The sequence below is a fragment of the Anabrus simplex genome, chromosome 2 (assembly GCF_040414725.1).
Source record: "Anabrus simplex isolate iqAnaSimp1 chromosome 2, ASM4041472v1, whole genome shotgun sequence".
Classification (NCBI taxonomy): domain Eukaryota; kingdom Metazoa; phylum Arthropoda; class Insecta; order Orthoptera; family Tettigoniidae; genus Anabrus; species Anabrus simplex.
This window is the reverse complement of record NC_090266.1, coordinates 585,997,243-586,012,027: the sequence shown is the minus strand read 5'-3', so window position 1 is coordinate 586,012,027 and position 14,785 is coordinate 585,997,243. Positions and strand designations below refer to the sequence as shown.

Genomic DNA, 14,785 nt, shown 5'->3' with positions numbered 1-14,785 from the left:
GTACCTTAAGCCCACGGTCTCTTCCTTCTCGCCCCTAGGCCTTTTCTATCCCATCGTCCCCATAAGACCTATCTGTATCCGTGCGACGTAAAGCAAACTGTAAAAATAAATTTTTAAAAAAAGCTATTTCATTTGGGCATGCCCATAGGCCTCGTATACTGTAGTATATAATAAATCTACCTAGATACTGAATTAGAGGTACTGGCTGTTGCGAACTATAATTTTGGAACAATGACTTAATAAACCATCAATCACCGGGCGAGTTGGCCGTGCGTGTAGAGGCGCGCGGCTGTGAGCTTGCATCCGGGAGATAGTAGGTTCGAATCCCACTATCGGCAGCCCTGAAGATGGTTTTCCGTGGTTTCCCATTTTCACACCAGGCAAATGCTGGGGCTGTACCTTAATTAAGGCCACGGCCGCTTCCTTCCAACTCCTAGGCCTTTCCTATCCCATCGTCGCCATAAGACCTATCTGTGTCGGTGCGACGTAAAGCCCGTAGCAAAAAAAAAAAAAAAAAAAAAAACAAAACCCATCAATCAAGATTAAGGAGGTGGAATTCTAACCAAGTGATTCAATTTCACACCAGGAGAATGCTGGGGCTGCTACCTCCTCCTCCTCATTGTTTTCATTCCTCCCCAGAAGGGGGAGGCGGGCCTCTCAGACGGTGATGCCGTCTCTCAGGCCAGGAGATATGTATTGGAGAACGAGATGTTTAGGAAGGTGAAATGGTTGGCGGCCGTGGCCTATACTAGGAATTGTCCAGACATTAGCCTTAGTGCAGGAGAATGGAAAACCACGGAAAACCATTCTCAGGACAGCCGACGGTGGGGACCAGCCCCTCTCCGTCTCCTGAATGCAGAGGCCAAGAGCCGCGGCCTCCGCTCCTCCGCTCGGTTGGTTCGTCTGAGTGCAGGGCTGTAGGACCACCGACCAGCCATGGCCACTTGTAGGCCGAAGCCTACTCAGCAACCGCCGACGGCTGCTACGTTACCGATCCCAGTCCTTAAACTTATCAGCATCGCTGATAGCCTGTAGGTGTTAATGTGACTTTAATTCGCTAGCCAAAAGATTATATATCTGCCATTCTTCCAATTGATAATGTTACTTTGGTATCGGTAATAACTTCATAATTAATTGTACAGACATCTTATTTGGGTGCATCTGCGATATGTGCAATGTAATAACTAATACAATTCTAAAGTCAAAACGTTTCTTATAATGTAGATGGTCTTTTTTTCTACTTCTTTCATTGCTATCACGCAACGGTGCAGGTTCGACTTGTCTGGTCACCCTTCGCCACTTCCTTCTGTCGAGGGCATTTTCAGGTCCGAGATCAGTTACTTCCATATCTCTCTTTGATTCTATCTAGCCCCCGTTTCTTCGCGTCACGAAGGCCAATTCATCCGGAGTCATATCAGAGGGCAGTTTTTGCCATGGAGTTTTGAGATATTAAAAGAAAAAAAAAGAAATCTCGATTGCACTATAATGTCGTAAACTTTCGGCTGCCGAAATTGAAGTCCTTCGAGTATACATCATCTGGATACCTGCACGCCAGTTTCGACGTTGCGCTCTCGCTCCTAGGTCACACCACTCTTATTAACTACAGTATTGAAATCAAGAATGAGCCTAGAGAATTTTACCGAATTAACACCTAATGAGCTAGCCTTTTTTCGTGGGGCTGATGAATACGTTGCTTTGCCCCTTAAAACAGCCACGACCATTTACGTGAAGATCAGATATTCGATTCCTGGCATGTCCATGGATGTTAATCCTGGTCTGCTGGTTGGGATGGTTTCATTCGGCTTCGTGAGGTGAACCGACAAGCTATCTTACAAGAGAATCTGACCAAGAAAGCCAAGCAATATAGCTAAGGCAGTCGTGTCCCGTGAGACACCAATGCCTGCTGCCATCAGGCTAGACACCAGTTGTCTTTCCACCCCAAAGCTGTATGGGCCAAACGTTTAACACCCATCGTACTCACCACAGCTTATTTACATTTCGATATGAACAACATGAAGTATTGTTACTTCCCCTCTTCAAACACCCACCAACTTCGGCTGGGTTCGAACCCACAATCTTGGGCTCAATAAACTAGAACGCCACCTACTCGACCACTGATGCCTACATTTGTCTATTCTACTTCTTCCTGACTTTTCCCCCAATTTATTGAGGTTGGTACTTAATGTGGATTTGACCCGGTTTTGTGGCTGGATGCCCTTCCTGGCGCCAATCCTATGTGGAAGGATGTATTCTTTATTGCATGTTTCTGTTGTGGCTGTATGGTGTTTTGCATACAGGTGAAGAGATGCATATTAAGACGAACACAAACACCCAGTCCCCGAGCCAGAGGAATTAACCAAACTCGATTCAAATCTCGGACCAACCGGGAATCGAATCTCGGGCCCTGTGAACCCAATCCAGTACGCTGACCATTCAGTTAAGAAGCCGGACCACAGAACAAATGCTGTAAGAAAAGGCATTTTATAGAACTAATCTATAGTTCACGACTAACATTAAGCTTTCATTGACTGGAGGTTCCTACGATAATAATCATTGCATCCACTCGTTGGGCAGGGAGTTATGAGGTAAATTTGTGTAGGTTAAGAATCACCTGATTGTCTTATACCTGACTATGGAATTTCAAGAATCGCCAGAGCTAAATGAGACCAGACAGTGTTTCGTACACTACCGCGCATCTTGGAATAGATTTTGGCACAGCTGATGCCCTGCTGTAGAAATAGAGCAATATCAGCTCAAGGAAAATCTGGTGATTTGCCTGCCGTGCTTGTCAGAGGGTTTGACTATCATAGTGATCGGTTTTGACGTGATTAATATTACACGTGTGAAGTGATTCTTCCGGATTAATTTATAGTGGAATAATGAACGGGTGTGTAGTCAGGGGAGGGGTATTTTCGGCTGTGTAGAGTGAAGAGCTGCGCATGCTTGCTAAGCATCCCATGTGGGTGATACTTAATAAACTATCAGCTGGCCCACTCCGTGGAGTGTAAGCCGGGCTCCGACACTGATCAGTCCACTTTGGTGGGCTCGACAAGCATGATAGCGACGCCAAGACACATAGTGGACAGCGGAATTACGTAGTGCAGGCTCTAGTTAATTTTAGTGGCCGGAACCCGGTGTGTGTGTTTGTTGGTTATCTCGTAACATTGTAGATATAGTGCTAAAGAATGATGACAGGGTCGATAAGGAGAACGTTTCGGGGTGTCAAGAAGGACATGCTCCAGAAACAAACCAATCTGTACCTGAAAAATATGACTGTAAGTGTTTAGATCGTGTGACAGACCCAGCCTAACTCTCCATTTACACTGCATCAGAGAGCTAATTCCTTTCCAATCTTGATGTATGTGGTATATTTCAGACATTTCTAATCCATTTTCAGCTCTGTGAAATATGCTTGTGCATTATTATTATTATTATTATTATTATTATTATTATTATTATTATTATTATTATTATTATTATTATTGTCCGACTCGTTGGCTGAATGGTCAGCGTACTGGCCTTCGGTTCAGAGGGTCCCGGGTTCGATTCCCGGCCGGGTCGGGGATTTTAATCTTCATTGGTTAATTCCAATGACCCGGGGGCTGGGTGTTTGTGCTGTCCCCAACATCCCTGCAACTCACACACCACACATAACACTATCCTCCACCACAATAACACGCAGTTACCTACACATGGCAGATGCCGCCCACCCTCATCGGAGGGTCTGCCTTACAAGGGCTGCACTCGGCTAGAAATAGCCACACGAAATGTATGTATGTATGTATTATTATTATTATTATTATTATTATTATGTGGTCTGTAGTCTACGATTAGAATGAAGGGAGGACAATTGGTTGACCTTTACTTATGTTAGACTGATGCTTTTTCTTACAATTACGTGTGAACTGTTGAAAGCCCGTACTCGAAGCTCTTTCTCTGCATTCTTCTCGAGACATGGCTTGAAATATGACTGAGCAAGACTTCATGAGCTGGCACGAGTAGATGGGTGGTCAATGTTCAGTCGTTACACCGTTGTAGAAATCTGAATGACATTTCAAACTTCAGTTAACTCCATCGTTCTCTTTCCGTTAACATCCATACGTAGAAAACTGAATAGAAAATAACTTTTAATCAGCTTAGGATGTAAATTATTAACCAGTTTAGGATGTAAGTAGTAATAACTTTTCTATGCTTTCAAGTGAATGAAATGAATGAAATGAAACGGTCGGTAGATTTCTTCTTCTTTCCAAGTAAATCTGAATCGTGAGACGAGATACTAATTATACGTACCTCCTCTAATTGTGCAAAGGATGACAAAGCCCGGAATCCTATAATGGTCTACTTTTGCCAAGTCTTGCTGAAGAGTAGCGTAATAGTGTTACAGGTTCTCGAGACGGCGATATAAAGCATGACTGTAGTTAATACCACTAATATTAATGATAGCATTGCGTTGTCCTAGGTTTTGAGCGCACGTTTGTTTTTCTTGCTTAGGCTGGAATATAATCTGAATGTTCAGACATCAATAGCGTGAATGTCTCGAGCGTCTCCCGCGTCATACAGACCTACCTCAACTTCTCTCGTTGTAGAAAATTAACTACGATGTCCTTGGGGAAGTGGGCAGACTTGAAAAAGGTGGTTTGGAATCAATGGCATAACCTGAATTATTTATTTATTATCATACTTTCACCTCTCCAACACTTTCTATATTTTCTTTTTAACCATACCATGATGACGAACAACATATACTAATGGGACATATTGCTTGGAGCTTGAACAGTTCAGAACTCGTCAGATTACAAATAATCTCTGGTGTCAATTACTGCCTTTCATTCTATAGTTTAATTTCTGTACATGTATACAATTGTTTTAGAAGTGAGCTGCCATTTTTTTAGTAAAAATACTGCACGTAAATGCGTAGCAACATCAACCAAATTCACTGTCAACCCTGTTGATGTTGACAGAATTAACCTGACTGCGAGTATTAAAAGCGAGATGGGTTCGCAGTACAATCTCGTATTAACACTCGAGGTACGAGATGCAGTGTTAGTCTTAAGTTTTATCTGTGCGTTACATGGTGAGGCTTTAACCTTGGTCCACATCAGGATCCATTTGAAATATATAATGGACAAAGCGGGGACGCCCTTTCTCCAGCACCGAGCGAGTTGGCCGTGCGGTCAGGGCCGTGCAGCTGTGAGCTTGCATTTGGGAGATAGTGTGTTTGAACCCCACTGTTAGCAGCCCTGAAGATGGTTTTCTGTGGTTTCCCATTTTCACGCCATGCAAATGCTGAGGCTGTAACATAATTACAGACCACGGCCGCCTCCTTTCCCCTCCTAGACCTCTTCCATTCCATCGTCTACCTAAGACGTATGTGTAGGTGCGACATAAAGCAAATATTAGTATTTTCTCCAGCATCTCCAGTTTACCCAGTCACATTCATTCTAGTACGCTCCATAAATAGTACCCATTCAGAATAGTGAAATATGTGTAGCCATTAGCTGAAATACATTATGTTAAATGCACTTTCTTGGCTACATTTTGGCACTGAGATAAATTGTAATTTGTCTTCTCTGTTAGGGATATCTTCCCATAGGACGTATGTTAATGGTCCTGGTGCTCCATTTAGAATCGTCAGTCTGCCATCTTGAGAGAAAGAGAGGGCGAAGTAACTATTGTATAGATTGTGTAATGGAGGTATCTTTAAAATGAAGTATTATCCCAGTGTGTGGTTGGAGAGTACAGAGAATCTAGAGGTAAATCCAAACAGAGTACCCTCCCGATCCTCTCGTGGTACTTGCTCGAACTGCTGAAGTTACTCTTCCTAGTCATTTCAGGTACGTACTGTAGACTCCACGTGATGCCGCCTTTGTTGAAGTCCGCCCCTTTGCAGCAGAACTGATATTCGTCTTCACTCTTGTATATGCAGTATAAGATAAGTTATTCATTAGGAATTAATCGAACATGTTTACGACTAACAGCGAGTTTCCTACGAAAAATTAAGCCGCAGTTTACAGCAGGTCATATCATTGAATGTAAAGTACCTTGCAAAACTGTACTTTTCTAAGACTAGTCGCTTATCTTTCTGGTGACCAAGAATGAGTATCTGCCACGAACCTACTACGCTGGCGTAGCAGGGGGAGAGGTGATACTCCCACTTGGCGCGTCCCAGGTGGAAGATAGGGCGGGGGGGGGGGGGGTCCTAACCAGCTTGCCGACGGACTTGAGGGAAATAAAATACCTCTCGCGGACCAAGCACACAATCCCCTGTGGGTGGGGGACGCAGACGAAGAATACACCCACGGTATCCCCTGCCTGTCGTAAGAGGCGACTAAAAGGGGCGACCAAGGGATGATTGTCTTGGAACCATGAAAGTACTTGTGATTAGTACCACCACGCGGAGAACACCATGGGTCGCTTTTACTTGCGCGTAGTACCACTATATTAGATACCAAAAAGGTTTGTGGTTAGTAGCACACGGGAGCACCGTGCGGTGGGGTTTTGCAGTACCTGTGATTAGTACCACCATATGAGGACCATGGGATGATAGCTACCATGGTTCTGCCTTGCCTATGATTAGTACCCACTTTACGAGGAACACCACGGGATAGTGCAGGTCCCTGCGGTTAGTACTCTTATGTGATGAACACCATAGGGTTGCATTGCCTGTAAATGGCGCCGCAATGTGAGAAAAACCATAGGTCTGTATTATATGTCGAATTTCATAACCTGTGAGTAGTACCATAATGTGTTGAATACCGTGAGTCTCTGCTACTTTTGATTAGTACCGCAACATGACAAATACCATGATTCTACTTTCCTAGCGATAAGTACCGTTATGAGGGGCCGATAACTTGGATTTTGGAACCCCTTTAGACTGCAAGCATCATCGATTCAGTGTCATGTTATAGCAGCAGTCCCTTGGTCAGTAATCCTATTGTTTTTCCGTCAGTTTCTGTGAATGTAAGGTATTGCGGGTCGCATCCACTGATTGTCTTAAATTCATATCCACCCATTCATTCTTCGTCCTCACGTTTTGAATTCTGGTCAGTGGAGAATTTTAGACTTTTACTTTGTCATTCCATTTCGTCTCATTTCGTACCATTAGCGGCCGATGACCTCGATGTTAGGCACCTTTAAACAAGCATCATCATCATCATCAGAATTAGTATCTGAACTATTGATTTTAAATAGGCCATTTGGATTAGCGAGAACGTGCTGATTCGTTAAGGTTTCAGAATCGGCATGGTTGAAGGTATGCTAGGTTCACCCAGAAAGTCGAGAAATTATGAACATGGCTTTCTCTTCTAAGAGACCCACATGACTCGCAATATCACTCAGTCTGCACCAGAAATAAGTAACTGAGTGCAAAAGCGTACAGCAAACCATTTTATCCCACTTAATGCCAAGGTTACGAATAACAGAATCTGTTAGTTTTTATTCCTCCGTAGGCTTTTGTGTCCTGTACGGAGATGGTTTTTCTTTTCTTCACGTTGATGACTCTGCAATAGACTATAACGTACGTTTCGAATTTTCTCAGCGAACGACATACGTTGGTTTGCATAAGCCGATCAATGTTGAGAAAACTGATTATGCCAATATATATATATATATTTGTCAGAGTGCTTGAACAGTATTCATAACACTATAGTAAACAAAAATATCGATGGAATTCTATTTTAAAGGGCTATCTGAACGAAAGGCAGCTCATAGAAATATAATAGAAATATATTTATTTAAAGTTAATTATAAGTAGGACCAGAGGTCCTTTTGGCTGTAACTAACTGCCACTTTAACTTAAATGTATCACCTAACATACAAAATCTAATAAAAGAATACATAAAAAGCGTAAGATACATTTTCCTACTGAGGATATAAGAATAAGATTAAGAACTAAACATCTAGGAGATTACAATAATACTTTTAACATTTCATAAACATACACTGTACTAACAAGAAAGAGAAGACGGAAGAGAAACCTAAGAATTTTAAAGCCGAGGATGAATTAAGAGTAAAACTGAGCATCTAAAATGTATCTAGGGTTTGATATTTCGTACTATTTCATAGTGAGGAGAAAATGAAAAGCAGCATTTTGTCCTGTGGGGAACCATCCCCCGCCCCCCGCACCACCTCTTTCGAAAATGTAGAGATTTTTGCCTGTCATGATCGCTCGCTACTTTTCTTTGAATATGACCTTAGAATGGCGGTATTAAATAATGGTCATAAAGCGGAATTACCTGGATCATTATTTCCTGCGACCTGTTTACATTGAGGAGTTGTTTTAATACCCCATTATTTTAATGGATTTTAGTGGAAATCATGATCATGAAGGTAACTGTAATTGTTGATGACTACGTTGATTTAAAAAAAATGTGGATCTTCGTAACAGCTTCTGTCTGGAACTCCCGAGCCTACGAGCTGAGTGAAAGGCTTTAACGATTGTTGTAGTCTTAAACAGATTGGCTACATAGCGTAGTTAGTGAAGCCACTCAGATTTTATTACGAAATCGAAACATTGCGTAGTCCGTTGTCATTTACAAGTTCATTACTGCGAGAGATCCGTTCCTGCATATTTATTGCGACTAGTTCACATTTAAGACTTATTCTAAGACCAATTAAAGAACAGCAAATAAATCTCTTTCAGAATAAAATTCCGGGACATCAGCTACTCTTGAAATCTGTATTGGTTTTAGAGACTTAACCATAATTTTACTATGTTGGTACTATCTTGTGAGCTTGCACCTCCGAATGAATTAGTTTCATGATAGAAGTTGTGCGATATACATTCAGGTGATAGTGGATTCGAGTCCCAACATCGGCAGTTCTGAAGGTTTACCGTGGTTTTTCACTCTCACCAATGCTATGGCTGTATCTTAATTAAGGCTACGACCTCTACCTCCCCAGTCCTAGCCCTCTCTCGTCTGTGTCACCGAAAACCTATCGGTGCTTGTATGAAATTAAACCACTAATAAAGAAAGAAGCTTGCACTTTTATTCTCAGTTTATAAATCTAATGGAACATCAATGAACTTATACGATACATATAGTAGATATGATACAGACTCTAATTGGCTACAGTCCAAATTCTTCTGTCTACAGGAAGGTCATGTTGCAAGCCTGAAATATGAACTGTTTGAACCAGAATGTTGTATTTTGATTTTTCGTGCACAAACAAAATGACAGGCATTCAGCAGGATACTTCAAACATTGGTGTGGTAAGACCAGCCTTCCACAAACGTGCGATGTGTGTGAAGCGAAATAAACAAAGCAGCTTGTTTACGTGAAGGAGTCCATCCCATGATGTACGTAATGTGAGGTTAAAACTGGCTTGATATAAACGTTGTTTACATACAAAGAAGGCAGCCTTATGATCTGCTAAAAATGATAGTTTACAAAGATATTACCACTGGCTTATACCAATGAATGCATGTGTTCGTTCAATCATCAGTCTGTAAGCTGATAATGTCGTTGTACATGTAATAATAATAATAATAATAATAATAATAATAATAATAATAATACCGGGCGAGTTGGCCGTGCCGTTAAGGGCGCACAGCTGTAAGCTTGCATCTTGGAGATAGTGGGTTCGATCCCCGCTGTCGGGACCCCATAATATGGTTTTCCGTGGTTTCCCATTTTCACACCATAATTAAGGCCATGGCCGCTTCCTTCCCACTCCTAGGCCTTTTCTATCACATCGTCGCCATAAGACCTATCTGTTTCGGTGGGACGAAAGCAAATTGTAAAAAAAAATACAATGATAAATAAATATAGTAATACTCATAATAATAATAATAATAATAATAATAATTCTCATTGCCTGAATAATCAGGGTAGTGGCCATAGATTCAGCGTGTCACTAATTAGATTCCCGGACGAGTCGGGGAGTTCAGCAATGTCTGGTTATTTTTTGTAGCTTGGATACTGGATGTTTGGGTTTGTATTAATGAATACCTCTTCAAATACACCCAACACACCACACTACCAATCACCGTATAAACTTGATGTAGTAAAGTACAACGTATAAACCTCCACATAGGGTTGACGTAGCGCATCCGGCCGTGACACTAGGCCAAAACCACGTGTGCGACACAAGTTGTATCAGGACCTCACCAGGGTGTTGGAAAGTAATAATAATAATAATAATAATAATAATAATAATAATAATAATAATAAACGGCAGACTTCTCACATTTAAACACTCTCAAATTGCCGTCAACCTCTGCTCGGATGGAACGCGCCATCTCGGGAATCGGGTACGCCCCAGAAGTTGGCTAGTTTTAGGAAAATGATCTAGGGTAATGCTAAGAAGCCGTAGACTATTAATTCAGGCGTTAAATGGCATTCAGGTGGCTAATTCCTTTCTTCCTTCACTATAGGCCCTATACAGTATTGCTGTAAAACAGCATCAGTACATAGCGAATTAAATACTTGTTACAGAATGTACAGAGAGAGAGTTGGCTACGCAGTGCGGATCGTTCAGCTGTAAGTGTTGGGTTCGATGCCTATGACCCTTGATGTGTCTGTAGCCGAGAGAGAACAATTGTACTAAAAGCGCTACCTGTGTCATACTTCAGCTTAACCTAACGAAAGTGGAACTAAAAGAAAATCATGTCGAAAAGGGATTTAACAGCTGGTGTACTTTGCATGCAATTGTTACTAAATGTACTTGATTACATGGAAGGACACGTCTTCTGATCGTTTCTGACTTAACATTCTATAGTCGTAGTGAATCTTCAATTGTCAAGTCACCATAATTCATCTTGTGTCGCATATACAATTATTTCTATCATTTGAAAGAAAAATCACTGCCATACAGCGTAAAATAGGATTATAAACCTTAGACTAGATGCAGTACCCGTCGATGACGGGACCAGTTACTTAGCATATGCATGATTACAGGTTTTTTCAACCCTCATATTGTTCCCCTAGATTTTGAGGCACATTAGTGGGCATACTTCTGTGAGCGACTTGTTGTGATGTACTCTCTTCCTTGCTGTCTGTGGCACTTTGCACTTTAATATTCTTTTGCATTATTGCTAATCTTGATTTGATTTCTTCCTTCCCGTATAAAATAGAATAGAATACTCCCCTCTCCCAGTCTCGGAACACCCGAAGCTGGGGAAGGAGTAATCATTTATTGTATTCCAATATGATTTGGTACATGCAAATATAACATTAAACATTTACAATTAAACTTATTCACTATTTCAATCTATTTCTAGATTGTATTTTGTTTTCTATCTTTTTCAGATTATTTATTTATTTTGTCCTAGACGTAAACTTCGTTATATAGTCTAGGACATGCATTCATCTTACCCTTCCCAAGTTGTATTAGTGCTTAAATTTTCTACCTTCTGAATGAATTGAATAACTGGAAGAATGCCTGAGTGCCGATATTTAAATCACATGTAGTTTAATAGTTAACGCAAGAAAAAATGAATAGCGACTCTAAAATACAACGATTTATATATTGCTACATTTAATAATACACGTAATTATGTATCTTCTCCTTCCTTATTTTCTCTTTTTTCATCCTCTCTTAATTTTTTCCTGCATTCCTCTTAGGATATTACAAAGTTTTGCTGTTTTTCCTGGTACCTTCCATTCTCTATTAATTTAGCAACGGTGTAAAACTCCTTTTCATTATCTATTTTACTTATATCCTTTCCATCTATATATATTTTCTCTTACCTTTCTTGTTTCTTTACAGTCTTTTAGTAAGTGGACAACTTCAATGTCCTTATTGCATAAAATGCAGAGATTTTCCTCATTTTTTTGTCTTAGAACTTTCTTACATACTCCCATCAGCCACCAAATACCTTCCCGTATAAAAGAAAGTCAAGTATCGGGTTGATATTTAAATTCCGGACTACATAGCCTTTAAAAAGTTCCCGCAACGATCTCCATAGCAACTCTCTTTACGGTTTATAGAGTTAGTTACCTGCCCTTGGACTTACATTTTTGCACGACTGTAATTGATATATCCGTTATTTTGGGCTGTATCGGAAAAAGGTGTATGTATGTATGTTTAGTCCTCAGCCCGAAGGCTGGTTGGATCCTCAACAGCTCCGCCATTAGCTGTCATAGATGGCCTAGGCATCACTGAAGAGGCGTACTAGGGAAATGAGGAGCGAGGTAGTTTCCCGTTGCTTTCCTCACCGAGCCAGAAGTTGCTATTACATATCAGTCTGCCAAGCCCACTGAAATGCATGCACCAACCGACCCTATGAGCAATATTTTCACACCATTCATAGCAGGGACTGGCTGCAGAAGGAATGGCATTACTAGCATCACTCATACCTCAGTCACTTTCATTTTGTCAAAGCCAAGGATAAAGCTGAGACAGATCAATGAAAGTAACAAGATTGCTCTAGCCCCTACCAGAAGACATAGTGCACTGTAAACACTAGGTCCCGCCAGCAAAGGCATCGGAAAAAGGTATAGAACGAAAAATCGCCGTGGGCTATTTTCGTGTAAAAACAAACCGTAAGAAAGATACTATAGGACCCCTCGTCCAACGCCTGCTGATTTTTTTTGAACCACTTATAACTAAGATCACAGTCTATCTTATTCTAAGCAGAGTATCGACTCTCATTTAAATCCACACACCCGTTTCTCCCGTGATGTTGTAACACACGCGGAAAATATTAAACTGAATTCGACATACGTCATTACAATCACGTCATTATTCTTGTCAGCGTACAATATTAACTGGCTGGAACATCGTATTTAAAAGCAATGTTATCATATGAAATGCTCGATCAAATGAAAAACGGCACAGTTTCTCCCTTTTCATGAACAGTACTACCCTGGCGTTCGAATAGTGGCAAGTTCCAGAGCTGTAATTGCCCTACCGCAGACAGCGGTGAACCCTGCTCTGACGTTTTCCCTTAAGTGCGCACCCTGCCCATTCCTTTCAGCACCGCATAGCTGGAATACTATGACGAACCAGTGTCACTTACCAGTAGTTATCAGAACACGTATGAACCAGAGTAATGGCATGCTAAAAAAGAAGTTATCTAACTCCCCAGCTACTTCCCGCCAATATTCAAGCAGGCTGTTCGACTGAGCACTACATACAGTGACTCTGTATCTACAGTGTGCCAAACGAGTGCTTCATTGTGATTGGCTCCGCCATCTTTTAGCCAAACTTTCCGTCAGCCGATTTAAACGTATGAATTCCGCATAGTGCAAGAGCAGACTTTAATGCAATTTCATTCAAGTGTAGGCTACCTATTTTAACTTTAATAGTACCGTAAATATATATTTTGATTAAACACGGGGATTATTTAGTTTTGAAATGTGTGTGCATTTACGTATTTCTGAGGTCTGTGTTTTGAAGAAAATTACGCCAGGCTGTTGTGCTTATGGATGCAGAAGCAGATCCGGAAAGTGTTTTTAAATGAAATTGGACAATTGCTAGTTTTCAGCTCTGAAATTTAAACGTTATAAGACTCACCTAACAACGAGTAGAGTTGTCTCATGTGCTATAATGGTTACAATAATAACAAAAGAGGTTAATAATTTTAATGAGGCCAAGGGACTAAATGTCAGATTTCTCTGTTAATATTAGCCGTATCGAAAACCTGTACAGAGCGAAAGTTGCTTAGAATATAATTTCCGATCTTTTACGTTTCGTGCTATTTTACGCAGGAGGAAAAATAACGGTGATTTTAACGATTATTATATTTTACACAAATGTCCAAATATGCCCTAAAATGTCTGTTTTATCCAAAACCTGTACACAACAAAAGTTACAGGAAAGGCCACTTCCGATCATTTGTCTTATTCTCGAATTCAAGCTTTTATAGCTATTTATCTATTAAAGGACCACATTATACGTGCCGCCTAGCATAAAGTTGGTTTTTCCCATACGTTATAATGATGACAATAATAACAATGTATTAGCAAAACCGATAGTAAGAAATATAATGTTTAAAATACAGTGGATAACTACCAGTACTAACCGAACCGGGGCACATAATTAGTCCTGCATCAAGGAGATCGAACCGTGGGTGGTCGTTAAGTGTCCTGAATACAAGTACTGCGGGACCACGACAACTGCTTGCTCAAACTTCTCAAACTATACTGTATTGTGATACCAGTATTTAATTGCTCATTGCGGGGATCAAACCGTAGCTGTCATTAATAGAGCACTATTTACTACTACCCCCGGGACCATAGCAATTGCTTGTTTTCGCCATTAAAGAGTAGGAAGTTTTCGTTATTAGTTATATTAGCATGGTACCACGAGTAAAATGGTACAGTATATGGTATGGTATATTACGTTAAATATGGAGTTAGGTTATATAAGTTTGTCTACTAATCGGTTAATACAGGCCAACTAACCATTGTTTTTCTATTTCCTGCGTGTGTTAAGATTATATAGGCTACGTGCCGATCAGTCATACAATACATAAAAAATGTACATTTCTGTGTATAGTTTGATGTTGCGTTGTATATTCTGGTTAGTAAAACTATGTACCTAACCAGGAATATGGTAATGTTAAAAGTTTCTGTTTAGATGTGGGCTGACTTTACAGTCGTCACATGCATTATTTAAGATGCTAAGTATATTCTTATATGCAACATGTATTATATTATAAACATTATTATAGTCATGCCTACAAACACAGAATTTCTAACCTCTTAAATAATTGTGACTTGGTGTATAGGCTACCTACCACGTATAAATCTAGATGCCGAAGTCTTATGTCAGGTAGTCAGACTGAATGATGGTATATACACATTATAAGCAAAATAAATAACACCTTTAAACATTGAAC

General features: G+C 40.5%; 1 protein-coding gene across 5 annotated transcripts in view; it reads left to right on the top strand.

The window, feature by feature from the left end:
• stac (C2 and C2B_Munc13-like domain-containing protein staccato) overlaps positions 1 to 14,785 on the top strand; it is a 338,745-nt gene that overhangs the window by 157,630 nt on the left and 166,330 nt on the right. The window contains exon 1 of one of the 5 annotated variants that reach the window (XM_067140969.2): positions 2,871 to 3,275. The exons of the other annotated variants lie outside the window; for them this stretch is intronic. Coding sequence (XP_066997070.2) covers positions 3,186 to 3,275 — 90 coding nt within the window. The 5' untranslated portion in view covers positions 2,871 to 3,185. Of the gene's footprint in view, positions 1 to 2,870; positions 3,276 to 14,785 lie in introns of those variants that run through there. 5 annotated transcript variants of the gene reach the window in all.